General features: G+C 46.5%; 1 protein-coding gene across 1 annotated transcript in view; it reads right to left on the bottom strand.

The window, feature by feature from the left end:
* Positions 1-2573: 2573 nt before the first annotated feature.
* The window catches only part of CEP295 (centrosomal protein 295), a 178294-nt gene continuing 159140 nt past the window's right edge, over positions 2574-21727 (bottom strand). The window contains exons 27-28 of the mRNA XM_030200190.1: positions 9607-9706; positions 2574-2692 (exon numbers count right to left, since the gene is read on the bottom strand). Coding sequence (XP_030056050.1) covers positions 2660-2692; positions 9607-9706 — 133 coding nt within the window. The 3' untranslated portion in view covers positions 2574-2659. The remainder of the gene's footprint in view (positions 2693-9606; positions 9707-21727) is intronic.

Below are 21727 nucleotides of genomic sequence, written 5' to 3'. Positions count from 1 at the left end.
ACTATGAAAAGTTATTTCTTTATTATACTTCCTCTGTGTACATCCATATGCTGCACAAGCTGGCATGTTTGAAACTGTAAGTGAGATTAAACAAAAATGCTAACAACAATAAAGAACGACAATGTGGATGCAGCAGCTCATGGGTTTGTTTGCTTTATTTTGAGTGTACGCAAACGATCGCTGCGCGGGGAAGGGGTAACATAGACTAACCTAAGTGGCTTCAATATTTTTACATCATGCCATCTCTTGTTGTCAATCAAACCTCCTTGTGGGATTCTATGACTAGGAAGACTGAAGCTGGGGTAGAAGTAAGGGAGACGAGCAAAAGAAAGAATCAACATAATATTTACCTTTCTTTTCTGTTTCTGGAAAGATATAGACAGAATGGAGGGAATGCCAGGACACTTGTCAAAGGAAAGTACCACATAAATTATCCTCTTACACGAGTCCGGGTAGAAGATGGCTCTCCCGGATCCTTACAGCACGACCTTAAAAACAGGTCGCTGTTTTATCTGCAGCTGATGCTTTCGGTATGTGGTATGTCCAAGAAGGTTTTATGACAGGAGATGGCCTGAGCCTATCTGGCCCATTCTGTGGCAGTGGGCGGAGCTTGCCACCATATTTGTGACCCCAAACATTTGCAGATGCTATTGAAAACAATTGCAAACGTGTGAGGTTTATGATTGCCTATGTGTGTTTTTTTTTTTTTTTTAATTTGAAATCTTCCCATATTCATTGTGGATATCCCGACAACCTGACTGGCTGGAGTGACTCCGGGACCAGGTTTGGGAACCACCAGTACATGGACTTGAATTCAAAATGTCTCCATTGCTTTAGGTAGAATTATGATCAACATTTGGTTTCTCATACTTAAAGATATTAATTGTTGACAATGTTAGGATAGCAAGAAGAACCCTGAAGTCTCCTTTATGTTTTACTTCCCAGTGCTTAGTTTACTGATTCACAATTTCAACTTTAGGAACATCATACGTTGCCTAAATGTTAACATGCAGTACTGACTGCAGAAGTACATAGTCATGCTTCTCAAGTATTTTGATTGTACTGTGTGCTGCTTACACATTGGATAAAGTGTTCCAACATTAGTAATCAGTCTTAAAACCCAATGGTTAGGAGTATTAATAATCCTCTTTTACAACAGTCTTACTACAAACTGAAACCCACATAGGATTTGTCCTCTCATGCTCCTCTTTCCCCCTTCCACTACACAAAAGTGAAGTAATGCAGCTATGCTATACCTGTCTTTTTTGGGTTTTTTTCTTCTGCGAAGTTAGCGGTGCCTAGCTCAGTTGTTACTAGTATTACAAATATGCAAGAACACAGCTTGCTATACTTCTTTTCAATGGACAGAATACTTGATGTACACTGCCTAGAATTGTTGATAAATACATATCAAACTATTGTATTTACACCAGTGGAAGAAAAACACATTTCAATAGCATTTTAGAAACTTGATATTTCACAATAAACACAGTCAAAATGTTACGCTTTAACATAAAATATTTATTAAGGTGGTTTAGCAGGATACTAAACTTCTAAAATGGATTAAAGACCCTTCCTGTAAATTAAAAACAAAAAGTTGTATAAAATGAGTAGCCTGAACACATCTGAAGGCAGATTTTAGATAGAACATACAAATTGAAATTGAGATGTCCAGATTGGACATCAAATTCCAGTAGTATTTTAGGAAAGGATCTGCCAATGTAGAGCCTAAAATGATACAGGAAAGATCATGTATGTGATGGTTAGGTGAAGTGGGAGCAGCCACTTTAGAAATGTAAAAATCTAAAATCATCAATGGAGCAACACAGCAAGATATGCAGCTAAAAGTTGGAATATCAGAACCTAGATGTGTAAATGCTAACCAATAGAGCTATATGTCTGAAATTCTGGAAACCTACACATCTTTATTCTTCTAATTAGATGCAGAGCCTGCTACTGTTCAGCATAATTGTGAGGGGGAGGGGGTGAAAAACATTAAGGGATTGAGGGAATGACCTCCCCTAATCCCTTTAGTAGAGTGCTGCCCAAAACAAGCACTTTTCCAGAAACTACATGTACCCTGCAGCAGATATGAATTCCCATTCAGAAATGGGGAATACATGTGTGTTATTCCATTCCCCCCGCCCCCCCCCCCCCCCACATTCTGCCAAACACACATCACCTTGTCATACATATGTTGCAGATTTCAACATATAAATTCCTCCTTTCTAGGTATATCAGAGATACATGGGCAAATGCCATTATTTACATGTGTAAAATCATCAATAGGTTTCTAAAATGATATGTCTTTGAAACTCTGCATTAAAAAAACATTCAACAGGCTTAATATCTGAACCTTGACCCATCACATACACCTTTTACACAGGATATTTCTTAGAGAAAGTGTAAAGCTTGTGGTAATAAAACCATGAATGTTACATACTTACAGATAAATTAACCAGACCTAGCTGTACATTAAATTAGATTTAGTCAATACAGTAATTTTGTTAATTATAAAAAAGTATATTATATTTACATACATCATAAAAATGTTAAATACATAGAAAGACATTTAGTTTGCAACAAAATACAGTTCTTTTCTGAACGTTACATTCTGGTATCTCACAATTCTTCTGAGAGCAGTGATTTCTAAAGGTGGTCATTTTTTGGCTCGCAGTTTTTGCAATGTTCTCTGTAGGTAAAAGTAGAATTTGTAAATATTGTAAACAAAGATTGCTAAAATAAAGGATAAAGTATAATATCATTATTTATAATTTGTGACTGAAGATAGAACAGGTTGAGTACATTGATTTTTCCTAGATTTCTATGGCACTACAGTTAGAAGAAATATGGCAAAGCTAGAAACTCCAAAACCTCTGGTTCATAGGGTAACCAACAAGGAAATTTCCTTACTATCAATTCCAGTTCTGTTAACACCCATAGGGACAAAGGAGAGATGCAGGACAAGGATGATATAAGGCTACAGAGAAGCAATGCTGGACATGGGTAGGGGCATAGGAACACAGAGGAGCAAAGCTGGATATGAATGGGGGCATACGATCTTAAAAGGGCAATGGTAGACATGGGGTTGGGAAGTTATACGGACACAGAGACAAGATCCTGAACATTGGGGAGGATATGTACACAGAAGGTAGATGCAGAACTTGGGGAAAATATAAAGACAGACATATTGGTGATGCTGGATATGGAGAGGGGAATAGGGACAACACAGAGGGGTGATGCTGGACAGGAGAAGATGGTTGATGACCATGGAGAGAGAGAAGAAATATAAAATGGACAGGAAACCATTGCTGGCAAGGGAATTAAAAAAAGATGGAAGATTTACAGGGGTGTGGGCCTGGGTGGGCCCAGGCCCACCCTAACTACCCCCAATCTAACATCCCTTGCTACCTTTCCTCCCACGGGTCCAGGTCTGGCCATCCGAGATCGTTGCCTGCCTCTTCCTTCTCCTCCTCGCTGCTTCTGCAGTTGTCTGCAGCTTTCTTTCTTGGGCCGTCACTGGCAATTCACACAGACATTTGCCTGTGCCGTATTCGGCCCTCTCTGATGCAACTTCCTGTTTATGTAAGGGCCAGATGGATGCAGCAGGAGGAAATGCCTTTGTGAATAGCTGCCAGCGATGGTCCAAAAAAGAAAGCTGCAGGCCCTGCAGCAGCGGCGGAGAGGAGCAGAAAGAGACAGGCAATGCTCCTGGACGGCTGGACCCAGACCCGCAGGAGGAAAGGCAGTGAGGGATGTTGGATTAGGGCAGGCAGTGCTGGACGTGGGGGGGAGGAGGGGGCTGGTGGAAAGGGAGCGAGATGATGGACATGGGCGGAAGAGAAGGGGATAGGATGGAAGGGAGGGGATAGGATGGAAAGGAGAGAACTACTGGATATGGGAGGAAGAGGAGGAGGGGATCTGGATGGAAGGGAGAGAGCTGCTGGACATGGGAGGAAGAGGGGGCTGAAGGGAAGGGACAGAGCTGCTGGATGTGGGAGGAAGAGGAGGAGGGGAGCTGAAGGGAAGGGAGAGAACTGCTGAAACAGCACAAGGAGGAAGGGAAACAGAAATAACAGACCAAGGAGATGAAGGAAAAGGGGATCAAATACTGAACCTACAGTGGGAGGGTGGGTGGGTGGGTAGGTAGGTAGGTGGGTAAGCAGGGAATCAAGCAAGCCAGATGCTGGAAAGGTGAGTGAGTGAGGAGAAGCTGGATGAGGTAGGGTTAGAGAGGTACAGAGATAGAAGAAGATGGATAGTGTACAAGGAGAGAGTAGAAATATCGATTCCCACTTCAGGCACAGGCAGCTCCTTGTGACTCTGGGCAAGTCACTTAACCCTCCATTGCCCCAGGTACAAATAAGTACCTGTATACAGTATGTAAGCCGCATTGAGCCTGCCATGAGTGGGAAAGCGCAGGGTACAAATGTAACAAAAAAAAAATGGAGAGAAGACCTTGGTGAGTGAGTTAAGAGAAGACAGAAGGATGTAAAAACCAGAGCCTGGGACCAACATGATTTGAAAAATAAAATGACCAGACAACAAAAGGTAGAAAAAATAAATTTATTTTTCTATTTTGTGATTAAAATATGTCAGATTAGATATGTACATACTGCCAGAGCTGGTGTTAAATATGTTTGGGGCCCAAGGCAGAAATTTGGGAGGGGACCCCACAACTTACTAACAGGCTGTACCTTCTTCAGCTTCCAGCTGGCCTGGGGTTCTCTCTGGCTAGGGGGACAAACGCAGTTGCTCTAGTTGTATCCCCCCTATCATCATCTCTTGCATGTGCTATCATTATATTTTGCACAGTATAGGAGAAAATGCATCTCTTTGTATTTCTCTGTGCTGTGCTACATGCAAGATCTGGTCTCTAGGCATTTCGATTTAATTTGTTTATGGTTTGTGGTCATTCTGTATTTGGCATTTGTGTTCTGTGTGTGTGACCAAAGTATTTTGTTAGCATGAATTTTCTATGTTGTATTCTATAGTAATTTCGCTTGTTCAGTTTTCTATTGATTGTTTAGGGCCCCACTGTAATATTTAGGGCATATTTTGGGGGAAGCATGCAACATAGTAACATAGTAAATGAAGGCAGATAAAGACCTGTACAGTCAATCCAGTCTGCCCAACAAGATAAACTCATTTTACATGGTATGTGATACTTTTTATGTATACCAGAGTTTGATTTGTCCTTGCCTTTCTCAGGGCACAGACCGTTGAAGTCTGCCCTGTACTGTTCTTGTACTAAGTTCAGAAGCTAACATCGAAGCCCCTTAAAATTTACTCTCCAGCCCATCCCTATCTATTCAGTCATGATCAAGGCATAGACCGTAGAAGTCTGCCCAGCTCCCATTGTGTGTGTTGGAGGACTGTGGCTCAGTGGAGAATGAAGAGTGCACCCTCTTGTATTTCCCCTAGCTCTCAATGTGGCCTACAGCCACTGAGGCCAGCACTGCTACTCCCATTGAAGTTATTGGGAGTGGGATAGGTGTGCAGTAGGGGCGTGGGCAGGTGTTTCTCTAGTGCCCATCCATCCATATATATATATATATATATATATATATATATCAAAGTACAGGAGGAAATGCATATCTTTCTACTTCTCTGTTGTACTACATGCACGGTCTGGCTTCCTGGGGTTTCAGTTTAATTTATGTACATACTACTACTTATTTTTATTGCTCTACTAGACGTACGCAGCGCTGTACACTTCAACATGAAAAGACAGTCCCTGCTCGAAAGAGCTTACAATCTAAACAGGACAAATAAGGGATAAGGGAATTACTAAGGTGGGAATGATAAAACATACATGGATATTGTACAAGTGAATAGGGGTTAGGAGTGCACTTTTAGCCTAGATTTGAAGATAGCCAGAGGTGGAGCTTGACATGCTGGCTCAGGAAGTCTATTCCAGGCATATGGTGCAGCAAGATAAAAGGAACGGAGTCTGGAGTTGGCAGTGGAGGAGAAGGGTACAGGTAAGAGAGATTTAACCAATGAATGGAGTTCCCGGGAAGGAATGTACAGAGAGATAAGAGTGGAGAGGACTGAGGAGCTGCACAGTGAATGCACTTGTACGTCAATAAGAGGAGTTTGAACTGTATGCAGAAATGGATAAGGGAGCTGAGAGGGCTAATATGAGCATAGCAACACTGGCGGAAATTAAGTTGTGAAGCCAAATTTTGAACAGATTGAAGGGGAGAGAGATGGCTTAGTGGGAGGCCGCAAGTTGCAATAGTCTAAGCGAGAGGTGATAAGAGTGTGGATAAGGGTTTTGGTAGTGTGCTCAGAAAGGAAAGGATGAATGTTGGTGATAATAGAGAAACGACAGGTTTTAGCAGTCTGTTGGATATGTGCAGAGAAAGCGACAGAGGAATCAAAGATAATCCCAAGGTTACGACTTGATGAAACAGGGAGGATGAGAGTGCTATCCACAGAGATAGAGAATGGAGGAAGAGAAGCGGTGGGTTTAGGGGGAAGATAAGAAGCTCAGTCTTGGTCATGTTTAATTTCAGATGGTGGGAATAGGATCAGAGGAACAGGTAAGTGGGTTTGGAGGAGAAAAGAAAATGTGCAGTTTTCTCTTCAGTAATTTCAGAAAAGGAAGAAAAGAAGGCAGGGGTTGAGAGAATGGACTGAAGGAAGGAGAGGTGGAGGTGACTTGGTTGAGAATTCAAGGTTAATCTTGTAAAACTTATCATGAAAGTACTCAGCCAGAGTCTGGGAAGAAAGTGAAGGGGGAGTTGGATGTGAAGGAACTTTGAGGAGAGAGTTCAGTGTGGAACAGAGACACCAAAGGTTTGAACCAAGCGAGTTTGTCAACTGGATGTAGTAGTCCTGTTTGGCAAGTGAAGAAGCAGGCTGGAAGGAGGTCAGCAAGAATTTGAAATGTATAAAGTCAGCATGGACACTGAATTTCAGCCAAAGGCATTCGGCAGATCGGGCACAGGAACGTAGATAATGGATTCTAGAGGTCAGCCAAGGCTGGGGTTTGGTACTCCTTACAGAACAGGGAATGGGAGGAGTGAGAGTATCCAGAGAAAAGAAAAACAGCGTCATTGACAGACTTGGATAACATAGTGGTTGACAAGAGATTTGAAACACTGGAGGACAGAGTAGAAGAGTCAATTGCCTGAAGATTCCTAAATGTATTGGTGAAGATTGGACGGGACTGGTGGGGGGGGAATGTTTAAGTGTGAAAGTTAGCAGATGATGGTCAGAGAGGGGAACAGCTAAGGTGCAGAAACTGTGGAGAAGACAATAAGATCAAGACAGTGGCCATTCTGGTGAGTAGGGGCAGTGGAGCACAGTTGAAGATTAAAAGAGGATGGTAAGGCGAGAAACTGAGAGGTGTAAGAATCAGAGGGATCATTAGCATGAATGTTAAAATCCCCAAGAATGAGGGAAGGAGATGAAGGTTCAAGAAGGAAGAAAAGCCACGAGTCAAAGTCAGTGAGAAAAGAAGAAAGGGATTTATCAGGGGGTCAATAAATAACAGCTACTCAGAGAGGTAGAGGAGCGAATAGACAGAGTGGACTTCGAAGGAAGAAAAGCAGTGAGACAGAGGTGGAAGAAGAGGCTGAAATCTACAAGAGGGTGATAGTAGAAGTCTGACACCAGCTCCACAGCCAAACGGGCAAGGAGTATGGGAGAAAAGGTAACCTCCATGACACTGAGCCATAGCTGAAGTAAAGTCTTCAGGGCAAAGCCAAGTCTCAGGGCAAGCAGATGGACAGTATGAGACATAAAGAGGTCGTGAATGTAGGAAAGTTTGTTGCAGACAGAGCAGGTATTCCACAGAACACATGAGAAAGGCAGCGAAGGGAGAGGAAAGGAACAGAAATTAGATTGGAGACATCATTGTGTGACCTGCACAAATAGGATGAGAGATGATGTGGAGGACCAGGACTGGGATTGATATCCCCAGTGGAGAACAGGAAAAGGAAAGTATGAGAAAGAGTAGGAAAGGCATGACGATAACGACGAAGATGAGATGTACTCAGACAGAATGGAGATGGTTGAATGAATGGAAGGATATGTTAAAGGTTGAGAGCTGAGAAGGGAGACAAAAGGGATGGTGAGATAATGAAAGCAGAAGGTGAGAAATGTGTTCCAGCAGTATACAGTGGTTTCAGATGGAGAAAAGATTAGTAAGGGAAAGTACTAAGAAGAGAAACTGTACTGGAGCCATAAGAAATAGCAGAGAGAAAATACAAACAGTTTAGAGAAGATGTTTCGGTAGCTGGAGTGAAGGCCCTGGTTGGACTTGGGAGTCACTCCAGAGAAGGCTGTGAGGATATGCAGATGGGCTGCAAGTCCTCCACAGCACCTGGAAGGCAGCTGGTGGAAGCACTACGCACCTGGAACGGAAGCCCTGGGTGGATTGGGGTGGACCTGGGAGTCACCCCAGAGAAGGCTGTGAGAATATGCAGATGGGCTGCAAATCCTCTTCAGCACCTGGAAGGCAGCTGGTGGAAGCACTAGGGCACCTTGGACGGAGGCCCAGGGTGAACCTCTGAGTCACCCAAGAGAAGGCTGTGAGGATATGCAGATGGCTGCAAGTCCTCCACAGCACCTGTTTCTAGTTTGTGGTCATTTATTCTGTTTGCAGACTTGTGTTCTGTGTGGGTGACTGAGCCCAGGTATTCCATTAGCATGAATTTTCTATGTAGCATTTGGCTTATTCAGTTTTCCCAAAAGATATATTGATATTCTAGGGCCCACTGTAATATTTAGGGCACTACCTTTTTATAGCTAGGGACTTTGTTTTGTCAGTTAGTGCTGGCATGGTACATTTGCTCTAGGTCTCGAATGTCTTTTTTTGTGGAGTTTTGTATTGCACCTATTACTGAGAAAGTTAGTGTTGTTACCGAGATTACACTAGAATCAGACATTTCTTCATATGGTGAGTTTATGGGAAAATGTCCTAGCTCTGTTCTGCACCCACTGTTGGGGGACTATGGCTTAATGAGGGCTGTACACCCTGCAGGTACTAAAAGTCTGCCTTGCCATCCTCACTGCAGATGTTGGAGGAAGGGTGGTGTGGGGCAGAGCATGTGTGCATCAGGTGGTGGATTTGTATTTTTGAAAATGTTGGCAACCCTAGTGCCTGCCCACCCCATTTGTTGGCCCACCCAAGAAAAGCCTTCTGGCTACAACCCTGTCTGGAAGGTGAAAAAAGGAATTATAAAATGGCAGACAATTTCTCCTGTGTCATCGCAATATTTTTGAGAAGCTGTCCTCTCTCATCTCCCTGCCTCCACCTAGTTCTCTGATCTCTAGTTATTCAAAACTTTATTTACATGTGTGAATAATGATCTGAAAACTGTTGCAACAATTTTACCTTATATTTTCCCTAGACATGTTCTTTTATTAACTTCTCCCTTGATTTGATGGTTGCTATACAGAGCAATGTCTACTAGCTTACATACACTATTCTTTTAAAATAAAAATTTTAAAAAGAAAATCAAAAGAAAAAGGGTAACATTTTACATAAGGACAACTAAAGCTGTAAGTTAGAAGGTGAAAGATGAACTACTATATTACATGAGAAAGTAAGCATGAGTTTAATCTCAAATTTAAAGAGTCAAAATTGGTTACCTTTTGAAATTCTTTTGCCTTTTCCCTGTTCTTGGCATAGGATTCTTGCCTTGCTTTCTCATTTTTCTTGGTTTTTACTTCATTTAATTGATTATATAGCCTGCAATGCAATAAAACAAAGTTATTCATCCTTAACAGGTATTCTTGGAGGACAGCAGGATGAATATTCTTATATGTGAGTAGCATCATCTGATGGAGCCTGCGCAGGAATGTCACCCATATTCTAGAAGGTTTTGGCAGCATCGCACTTCATATGCACACATCTTACTGCTTGTTGCTGACGCATGGGACCAGTCAGATTAATACGTATTGCTGATAGAATTCAACTTCTACGGGAGGTGGGTGGATATGTAAGAATATTCATCTTATCTTTTGTATTTCCCTATGGTACAAATGATTTTTCCTCTACATCGTTGGCATACTTTTCTTTTCCATGTGCTATTTTATTGAATTGTAAGCCACCCTGATATACTCTCAGGAAGGGCATTATATTAATTTTTAATAAATTATAAACCATCCTGCTGTCCTCAAGAGAAAATCTGCTACAGGTAACTGTTTTCTTTAAGGACAAACAGAATGAAAATATTCTTACATGTGGGAATCCCTGGCTACCTGCCTTAATTTAAAAAAATAATAGGGAAGAACAAGGCCTGCAACAGGCAGGGCTCAGAGCACCAAACCAGAATTGTCAAACAACAATAGACCAAGCAAACCTAAATAGGAGGAATTGGATTTTAGACCCCAAAGATATTCTGAAAGACTAATTAACCAAAACCGACCATTGCATAAGGAGTTCTGATCCAAACAGTAATGAAATGTGAATGTGTGGACTGCTGACCACATTCCAGCTCTGCAAAATTTCCTCTATGGAGGTGATCTCAAGTGGTCTACTGACACATCTATGGCTCTGCCATTATTTTTTAATTTTTGTTACATTTGTACCCCGCGCTTTCCCACTCATAGCAGGTTCAATGCGGCTTACATATTATATACAGGTACTTATTTGTACCTGGGGCAACGGAGGGTTAAGTGACTTGCCCAGAGTCACAAGGAGCTGCCTGTGCCTGCAGTGGGAATTGAACCCAGTTCCCCAGGACCAAAGTCCACCACTCTAACCACTAGGCCACTCCTTAACATTCTATGTAGAAGCCTGCCCTTGCAGCCGCGCAGGCTTCTGTTTCTGTGAGTCTGACGTCCTGCACGTACGTGCAGGACGTCAGACTCACAGAAACAGAAGCCTGCACGGCTGCAAGGGCAGGCTTCTACATGGAATGTTGCTGGTGGAATAGCAACATTAACATTCCATGTAGAATCTCCAATAGTAGCAACAGAATCTCCAATAGTAGCAACATTCCATCTAGAATCTCCAATAGTAGCAACATTCCATGTTGTTGTTACATTTGTACCCCACGCTTTCCCACTCATAGCAGGTTCAATGCGGCTTACATATTATATACAGGTACTTATTTGTACCTGGGGCAATGGAGGGTTAAGTGACTTGCCCAGAGTCACAAGGAGCTGCCTGTGCCTGCAGTGGGAATCGAACCCAGTTCCCCAGGACCAAAGTCCACCACTCTAACCACTAGGCCACTCCTTAACATTCTATGTAGAAGCCTGCCCTTGCAGCCGCGCAGGCTTCTGTTTCTGTGAGTCTGACGTCCTGCACGTACGTGCAGGACGTCAGACTCACAGAAACAGAAGCCTGCGTGGCTGCAAGGGCAGGCTTCTACATGGAATGTTGCTGGTGGAATAGCAACATTAACATTCCATGTAGAATCTCCAATAGTAGCAACAGAATCTCCAATAGTAGCAACATTCCATGTTGTTGCATTTGTACCCCACGCTTTCCCACTCATAGCAGGTTCAATGCGGCTTACATATTATATACAGGTACTTATTTGTACCTGGGGCAATGGAGGGTTAAGTGACTTGCCCAGGGTCACAAGGAGCTGCCTGTGCCTGCAGTGGGAATGGAACCCAGTTCCCCAGGACCAAAGTCCACCACGCTAACCACTAGGCCACTCCAGCTGTAATGTGACCCTTAAGTATCAGCCAAGCCTGGGCATATGTAAAGGAGATGCAGTCCACTAACCAATTAGAAAGTGTGCGCTTCCTGATAGTTAGCGCCCATCCTGTTTGGGTTAAAAAACAAAACCCAACCCCCCCCCCAAAAAAAACAAACAAACATAAAGCTGGGTGCACTTTCTATGGGCTTCAGTCCACTCCAGATAGAAGGCCAAGGTTCTCTTGCAGTCCAAGGCGTGTAGTGCGCTTTCACATTTGTGGGCATGAAACTACGGGAAGAATGGCAGTAGAATAACTGACTGGTTATGATGGAACTCCTACACTACCCTAGGAAGGAGGTTAGGATATGTATTGTTCAAAACCTTAGTATAAAGTGGATCAGCTATTAGTGCCTGGAGCTCACTGACCCTGCACACAGAAATGACCACCACTAAAAATAGGACCAGATGAAGGTATCCAGTGGATCAAAAGGTGCTTTCATCAGCTGGGTTAAAACACTGAGATCTGTTGACACTGCAAGGGCTTTCATGGGAGGCTTCAGTGGAATCAGGCTCGGCATGAAACAATCAAGGGTTCAACAGAGATGGGTTTACTTTTTACGTGATGATGATGATGATGAGTGCCCATTGCACCAAGTAAATAGTCTGTTGAACACTCAGCCTGTATCAACTGCAAAAGAACCCACTCCAACTGCAGAACAATTGGTGACATATTTCGAACAGAAAATAACTAAAATCAGACTAGAGCTAAACAAATCTTTTACATTAGTTGATTACTTTCTCAATCTTCAGGATTAATTACCATCTTGTTCTCATGCAGGCACATTTTGGTCCGCTTTTCATCCAATTACTATTGATCAGGTCAGTCACAACCTACTCAAATATACAAAATCACAATGCCTATTTGCACATGCCCTAGTTACCTACTCAGATCAGCTCCTAATCTATTCATCCGTTATTTACACTCAAATCTTACTCTGATACTATCTCAGGGTCTGTTCCCCTCTCAAAATGGCAATACTATCTTGACTCCCATACCAAAGAATACCCAAGCAAGCTTAAGTATAGTCTCCAATTATAGACCTGTGGCCTCAATTCCTCTACTGGTTAAAATTATGGAAGGACTTGTCATGCAACAACTAATGGAATATCTCCAACTCCATTCCATCCTGTACAGCTTAGAATCCTGTTTTAGACCCTCATAATACTAAAACTGTTCTTACTACCCTTAGCCAACTTCAGAAGAGAACCACAACAAAATATTAATACTTCAGTTTGATATGTCTAGTGTCCTTGACACTGTTGACCATAGTCTTCTAAATATCTTCGACCATTATGGAAATTGTGAAGATGTTCTGAAATGGTTCTTTGGCTTTCTAAAGTCCAGATCATATCACGTCAAACAATCAGGTGCAATTTCTTCAACATGGTCTCCTGATTGTGGAATACCTCAAGGTTCTCCTCTGTCCCCCATCCTGTTTAATATCATGATGATCCCCCTAGGTAATTTACTAGAAATAAATGGTCTTTCTTCATTCATTTACGCCGATGATGTCACCATTTATATTCCATTCTCTAAAGAATTATACGAAATAACGGACTTGATCAAATTAGGCATCACATTAATGGAATCACGGACATCTAATTTTAAATTAAAACTCAATACTGAAAAAAACTATGTTTCTAATATTAACTAACCCTCACCACCCTATAAATCTTAAATTTTACAATTAAAATATTAGGAATCACAATTTCTTACCCTTGAAACTTAAGTTTCTAAGGTGGTCTCAAGTGTCTTTAATTCACTTTGGAAACTAAAGAGATTAAGACCTTTTTTCACTAAATCAGTCTTTCGCACTTTGGTTCAATGCCTAGTGCTAACAAAATTTGACTACTACAACTCCATTTATGCAGGAATTAAAGGCGGCCTAATTAAAATATTACAAACTGCTCAAAATACGGCTGCACGCCTCATATGTAGATCACCTTGCTTTGCAAAAGCAACTCTTCTTCTAAATAACCTACACTGGATACCAATAAAAAAGAATATATTTCAAGTTCTGTGTTTTTATTCACCAAATTCTATATGGTTCTAATCCATCATATATACTACTACTACAAATCATTTCTATAGCGCTACCAGTCGTACGCAGCGCATGAAAAATCTCACTGAAATACCCCCATGTAATGCCGTATCACAATCTAGAGAATATCTCATTCTGTATTTCTCTATTTGTAGGAATGTAATCTATAAAACAATTCACGCCAGTTTCTCATATCAAGGTACTAAAATTTAGAATTCTCTACCAAAAACAATTAAATGCACATATGATTACTTGTCCTTCAGAAACCTACAGAAAACTCATTTTTTAAATTTAGCCTTTCAGAAAACAAAGAATTCTATTTAAATATTATCCATTCATACAATTAATTTCACTTCTTCTTTCCTCCCTAATCCTGTCTAGCCCTAATTGTACCCATATTTATTCATCTTCACTTCTTTGTTTACAAACTTAATTTTGATTTAATCTTCTTCTCTATTCCATCTACCCTTAAGAACAGTTGCATCCAGGTTAATTCACCACAAAAGTTATATCTGTTTTACAAAGTCAATGTTATAGCATTATTTATTGTACTTTATAATCTCTTTATGTAATTTTTAATATGCATCATTCATTTAATTGTTTGTTATGTAAGCCACATTGAACCTGAGACACTCTCAGCTAATGTGGGGTAAAAATGTAATAAATAAATAAAATAAGTTAAATCCTTCCTGAGTTCATCTTGAGAACTAATTATGAGACATGTAGAAAATACTTAAGCAGTTTTTGGATAGGACAGGAGAAGGGATCTACGGCCTTATCCTCATAAGAAATAGCCAAACTCGTCTATTTAAAACCTTAAGATTTTCTAGTGGAATCTTTCTTGGAATCCAGCAAGACCTGAGAGAGTTCGGGGAATCCACTACTAACCTCTCAGTATCCAAGCCGTGGGGCCTAGAAACTGGAGATCAGGATGTAGAAGGAATCCCCCCCACCCCTTCCTGAGTAATCAGAGATTAGAAGCACTCCAGTGTCCATGGATCTTTAGCGGCAAACTCCAGATACAGAGGGATCTAGATCTACCTTGGACAGTAATGTGTGATTAGGTGGTCCCTGAATCCTGCTTGAGTTTCAAGAGTTTTTTCCATGAGACGTGTAGAAGGATAAGACCCTTCCTCCAACAAAGGAGAAAGGTATCCAAAACTAGTCTGTCACATGTGGGCATATGCATCCTTTAAGTCCAGAGAGCATAGCCAACTCCCCTTTTGAATCATGAGAATGAGAGTGGAATCGACCACCATGGAATGGTGAGGAAGCTGTTGCTTCTCTAATCCTGGAGTCTTCTGGACTATACACAAAGTTGACCTTTTTGATGACCTTCTGTGCAGAGATGGGTGTTTCCCATATAGTGAATGATACATACCTGTAGCAGGTGTTCTCCGAGGACAGCAGGCTGATTGTTCTCACGACTGGGTGACGTCCGCGGCAGCCCCCACCAACCGGAAAAGGCTTTGCGGGACGGTCGGCACGCAGGGCACGCCCACCGCGCATGCGCGGCCATCTTCCCGCCCGTGCGCGACCGCTCCCGCCAGTTGAATGACAAGCAATAAAATATGAAACACAACTCCAAAGGGGAGGAGGGAGGGTAGGTGAGAACAATCAGCCTGCTGTCCTCGGAGAACACCTGCTACAGGTATGTATCATTCACTTTCTCCGAGGACAAGCAGGCTGCTTGTTCTCACGACTGGGGTATCCCTAGCTCTCAGGCTCACTCAAAACAAGAACCCAGGTCAATTGAACCTCGCAACGGCGAGGGTACAACAGAAAATTGACCTACGAAGAACAACTAACTGAGAGTGCAGCCTGACCAGAATAAATTCAAGTCCTGGAGGGTGGAGTTGGATTTACACCCCAAACAGATTCTGCAGCACCGACTGCCCGAACCGACTGTCGCGTCGGGTATCCTGCTGGAGGCAGTAATGTGATGTGAATGTGTGGACAGATGACCACGTCGCAGCCTTGCAAATCTCTTCAATAGTGGCTGACTTCAAGTGGGCCACCGACGCTGCCATGGCTCTGACACTATGAGCCGTGACATGACCCTCAAGAGTCAGCCCAGCCTGGGCGTAAGTGAAGGAAATGCAATCTGCTAGCCAATTGGAGATGGTGCGTTTCCCGACAGCGACCCCTAGCCTGTTAGGGTCGAAAGAAATAAACAATTGGGCGGACTGTCTGTGGGGCTGTGTCCGCTCCAAGTAGAAGGCCAATGCTCTCTTGCAGTCCAATGTGTGCAACTGACGTTCAGCAGGGCGGGTATGCGGCCTGGGGAAGAATGTTGGCAAGGCAATTGACTGGTTAAGATGGAACTCCGACACCACCTTCGGCAGGAACGTTGGGTGGGTGCGGAGCACTACTCTGTTGTGATGAAATTTGGTATATGGAGCGTGAGCTACCAGGGCTTGAAGCTCACTGACCCTACGAGCTGAAGTGACTGCCACCAAGAAAATGACCTTCCAGGTCAAGTACTTCAGATGGCAGGTATTCAGTGGCTCAAAAGGAGGTCTCATCAGCTGGGTGAGGACGACGTTGAGATCCCATGACACTGTAGGAGGCTTGATAGGGGGCTTGGACAAAAGCAAGCCTCTCATGAATCGAACGACTAAAGGCTCTCCAGAGATGGCTTTACCTTCCACACGATAATGGTAAGCACTAATCGCACTAAGGTGATTCCTTACTGAGTTGGTCTTGAGGCCAGACTCTGATAAGTGCAGAAGGTATTCAAGCAGGTTCTGTGCAGGGCAAGAACGAGGTTCTAGGGCCTTGCTCTCACACCACACGACAAACCTCCTCCACTTGAAAAAGTAACTCTTTTTAGTGGAATCCTTCCTAGAGGCAAGCAAGACCCGGGAGACACCCTCAGACAGACCCAACGCAGCGAAGTCTACGCCCTCAACATCCAGGCCGTGAGAGCCAGGGATTGAAGGTTGGGGTGCAGCAACGCTCCGTCGTTCTGCGAGATGAGAGTCGGAAAACACTCCAATCTCCACGGTTCTTCGGAGGACAACTCCAGAAGAAGAGGGAACCAGATCTGACGGGGCCAAAAGGGCGCCACCAGAATCATGGTGCCGCGGTCTTGCTTGAGCTTCAGTAAGGTCTTCCCCACCAAAGGTATGGGAGGATAAGCATACAGGAGGCCGGTCCCCCAATGGAGGAGAAAGGCATCAGACGCTAGCCTGCCGTGTGCCTGAAGTCTGGAACAGAACAGAGGCAGCTTGTGGTTGGTCTGAGAGGCGAAAAGGTCCACCGAGGGGGTGCCCCACGCTCGGAAGATCTTGCGTACCACTCTGGAATGGAGTGACCACTCGTGCGGTTGCATGACTCTGCTCAGTCTGTCGGCCAGACTGTTGTTTACGCCTGCCAGGTACGTGGCTTGGAGGAGCATGCCGAACCGGCACGCCCAACGCCACATCCCGACGGCTTCCTGACACAGGGGGCGAGATCCGGTGCCCCCCTGCTTGTTGACGTAACACATTGCAACCTGATTGTCTGTCCGAATTTGGATAATTTGGCAGGACAGCCGATCTCTGAAAGCCTTCAGTGCGTTCCAGATCGCTCGGAGCTCCAGGAGGTTGATCTGCAGATCCTTTTCCTGGAGGGACCACAGACCCTGGGTGTGAAGCCCATCGACATGAGCTCCCCACCCAGGCGAGAGGCATCCGTCGTCAGCACTTTCGTGGGCTGTGGAATTTGGAATGGGCGTCCCAGGGTCAAATTGGTCCGGATGGTCCACCAGAGCAGTGAAGTGCGGCAACTGGTGGAGAGGCGGATGACATCTTCTAGATTCCCGGTGGCTTGGAACCACTGGGAAGCTAGGGTCCATTGAGCAGATCTCATGTGAAGACGAGCCATGGGAGTCACATGAACTGTGGAGGCCATATGACCCAGAAGTCTCAACATCTGCCGAGCTGTGACCTGCTGAGACGCTCTGGTCTGCGAAGCCAGGGACAGGAGGTTGTTGGCCCTCGCTTCGGGAAGGAAGGCCTGAGCCGTCTGAGTATTCAGCAGAGCTCCTATGAATTCCAGAGACTGCGTTGGCTGGAGATGGGACTTTGGGTAATTTATCACAAACCCCAGCAGCTCCAGGAGTCGAGTAGTGCACTGCATAGACCGGAGGGCTCCCGCCTCCGAGGTGTTCTTGACCAGCCAATCGTCGAGATATGGGAACACGTGCACTCCCAGCTTGCGTAGGTAGGCCGCCACCACCACGAGGCACTTGGTAAACACTCGAGGGGCAGAGGCGAGCCCAAAGGGCAGCACACAATACTGAAAGTGCCGTGCGCCCAGGCGGAATCTGAGATACTGTCTGTGGGCTGGCAGTATCGGTATGTGAGTATATGCGTCCTTTAAATCCAGGGAACATAGCCAATCGTTTTTCTGAATCATTGGCAGAAGGGTGCCCAAGGAAAGCATCCTGAACTTTTCTTTGACCAGGAATTTGTTCAGGCCTCTCAGGTCTAGGATGGGACGCATCCCCCCTGTTTTCTTTTCCACAAGGAAGTACCTGGAATAGAATCCCTGCCCTTCCTGCCCGGGTGGTACGGGCTCGACCGCATTGGCGCTGAGAAGGGCGGAGAGTTCCTCTGCAAGTACCTGCTTGTGATGGGAGCTGAAGGATTGAGCTCCCGGAGGACAATTTGGTGGCAGGGAGGCCAAATTCAGGGCGTATCCGCACCGCACTATTTGGAGAACCCACTGGTCGGAGGTTATGAGAGGCCACCTTTGGTGAAAAAAACTTAACCTCCCCCCGACCGGCAGATCGTCCGGTACGGACACTTTGAGGGCGGCTATGTTCCCATGGATCCAGTCAAAAGCCCGTCCCCGGCTTTTGCTGTGGAGGCGCAGGGGGCTGCTTAGGCGCACGCTGTTGACGGGAACGAGCGCGCTGGGGCTGTCCCTGTGCCTGACGAGGCCTTCGGGCCGGCTGGTTGTACCTACGCTTTGCAAAAGAATAGGGTGCAGCCTGCCGGGCCCGGGAAAAACGTCCACCTGCTGAGGTGGATGCTGAAGGCGCCCGGTGGGAGAGCTTGTCGAGAGCGGTTTCCCGCTGATGCAGTTGGTCCACCAGCTGCTCGACCTTCTCACCAAAAATGTTATCCCCCCGGCAAGGGACGTCGGCCAGTCTCTGCTGGGTGCGGTTGTCCAGGTCAGAGGCACGCAGCCATGAGAGCCTGCGCATCACTATACCTTGGGCCGCAGCACGAGATGCCACGTCACAGGTGTCATAGATACCCCTGGACAGGAACTTTCTGCACGCCTTCAGCTGCCTGACCACCTCCTGATAAGGCCTGGACTGCTCCAGCGGGAGCTTATCAACCAGGTCCGCCAGTTGTTGCACATTAGTCCGCATGTGGATGCTCATATAGAGCAGGTATGACTGGATGCGGGTCACGAGCATGGAGGATTGGTAGGCCTTCCTCCCAAACGAGTCCAGAGTGCGAGACTCCCGCCCCGGGGGCGCCGAGGCGGTATCCCTCGAACTCCGTGCCCTCTTGAGAGCAGAATCCACGACCGCCGAGTCATGGGGCAATTGGGGCCGCATTAACTCTGGGTCAGAGTGGATCCTGTACTGGGACTCTGCTTTCTTGGGAATGGTGGGGTTAGTTAACGGTCGCACCCAGTTCCGAAGCAGTGTCTCCTTGAGGACATTGTGCAGCGGTACCGTGGAGGACTCTCTAGGTGGTGATGGATAGTCGAGGACCTCGAGCATCTCGGCCCTCGGCTCTTCCACAGAGACCACGGGAAAGGGAATGCTAATAGACATATCCCGCACAAAGGAGGCAAAGGAGAGACTCTCAGGAGGTGAGAGCTTCCTCTCCGGTGAAGGCGTGGGGTCCGAGGGAAGGCCCGTAGACTCCTCTGAGGAGAAATATCTAGGGTCCTCCTCTTCCCCCCACGAGGCCTCATCCTCGGTATCGGACATAAGCTCGTGTAGCTGAGTCTTGAACCGGGCCCGGCTCGACGTCGAGGCACCGAGGTCTCGGTGTCGTCGAGCGGTGGACTCCCGCGCCGGCGGGGACGGAGCTCCCTCCATCGACGTCGACGGGGACTCCACCTGCGTGGCGGTCGAGACCGGCGCTGCAAGCGGCGGCGGTGTCGACGGCCCCGGCGCCGGGCTAGAGCTCGCCGGCGCCACAGACATCGGCGCCGAGGGCGCAAGCACCCCCGGCGCCGGCACAGCCTGGCGCATCAGCCCTTCCAGGATCCCCGGAAGGATGGCTCTGAGGCACTCGTCTAGGCCCGCTGCTGGGAAAGGCGGTGGGGCCGGTAAGGGTGTCGGTGCCAGAAGCTGATGGGGGCCAGGAGACGGCACCGAGGTGCCGGAACCCTGACGCGTCGGTACCTCCACAACCGACGGGGACCTCTCCTCTCGACGATGACGCTTCGGCGTTGCCTCCTCTCCGATGTCCGGATGCACCGAGGGCGACCGGTGACGACGCTTCTTGTTTTTCTTTCGATGCGCGTCACCGGCGCCGGGAGGTATGGAGGAGGAGGAGGACGATCCCCCTCGGTCCCGAGGAGCCGGGTCAGACAGGGTTCGGTCCCGTGGGCCACGGGCTGAGGGAGTGACCGGGGCCGAATGCCCACGCGGCCGCTCACCTCTACCCTCGCCGGCGGACCGGCGGGCCGACAGGACCTGTTCTCCTGGGGTCGATGCCATCGGTGCCGATGTCTCGGGCATCGATACCGGTACCGAAGGACCGGGCGTCGATACCGATGCCGTCGAGGTCGACGTCGAGGGGCCGGCGCAAGTTCCAAAAAGACGGTCCCGCAGAACTTGCCTCGCAACCTGAGTCCGTTTCCGGAGACCGAGACACAGGGAACACGACTTGATATTGTGCTCCGGCCCGAGGCACTGGAGGCACCAAGTGTGGGTGTCGGTCTGCGAGATCGGCCGGCCGCAGCGACCACACTTTTTAAATCCACTCGGGACCTTCGAGGACATCGACGGAAAAATCGCGTCGGCGAAGTCAAAGTCGTCAATGGTGGCTGAAATCACACCTCGAAAAAAGAAAACGACCGTGCGGCCACTAGGCCGCAACGCGGCGTCCCCGCTGGAAACGAGGGAAAAAAGGGAGCGCGTGCTCCACACGCTCAGGTTTTTTTTTTTTTTTTTTGAAAAAAGAAACCGGCGGTAACAAAAAACTAAGAGAAAAAAGCAACGATCCGCGTAAACACGATCGAAAATCCGGCGGCTGAAAACAGAGAGAGCGGCAAAGCACAACTCTCTCCAGACGCGGAAAAAAAGGAACTGACGGGAGCGGTCGCGCACGGGCGGGAAGACGGCCGCGCATGCGCGGTGGGCGTGCCCTGCGTGCCGACCGTCCCGCGAAGCCTTTTCCGGTTGGTGGGGGCTGCCGCGGACGTCACCCAGTCGTGAGAACAAGCAGCCTGCTTGTCCTCGGAGAACTTCATCTGTACCAGCTTCAGAATTCTGTACCTGGGCACTGTCACAGCCTGTTTCAAGGGATCATCAAACTGAGGATGAGCCCAGGGCAGAGATGTTGGACGTCCTTCAGTCTCCAAATCAAATGGGACAGACGTGGTCATTTCTCTTATAAAATCAAAGAATGAGAGCTCCTCTGGGGAAGACTGCCTCTCATGCAGTGGGGAGGGCTCAGAGGGAAGACCAAGGAACCCCCCTCTCCTCTGATAAGACCTCTGGTGCTTCCTCAGTCACCCAGGAGCACTTGGAATACAACTTAAGTACTTGTCAGGAGACATCAGCGTCTACCTTAAACAACCGACCTAAGGGTCGGGCCTGAGCCTGGGGTGTCAAAACACTGGGATCCACCACTATCAGGGGAGCTTTCTACCCTGAAGGCCTTGGTGTCAATGCACCACCTGCAGGTAGTGCACTGGCCTCCAGGATGGACTGAATTGCTTCCAGTCTTGACATTAATACCTTTGGTGCCAATGCCTCTTGCCAAGCAAAGAAGGAGCTCCTCCTGGAACCTGCCCATGAGCTGCTCCTTGAGGGCCGCCACTGAGACAGCC

The sequence above is a fragment of the Microcaecilia unicolor genome, chromosome 4 (assembly GCF_901765095.1).
Source record: "Microcaecilia unicolor chromosome 4, aMicUni1.1, whole genome shotgun sequence".
NCBI classification, from domain to species: domain Eukaryota; kingdom Metazoa; phylum Chordata; class Amphibia; order Gymnophiona; family Siphonopidae; genus Microcaecilia; species Microcaecilia unicolor.
Note: the sequence above shows the minus strand (reverse complement) of the source record. Positions and strands in the feature narration are given on the sequence as shown.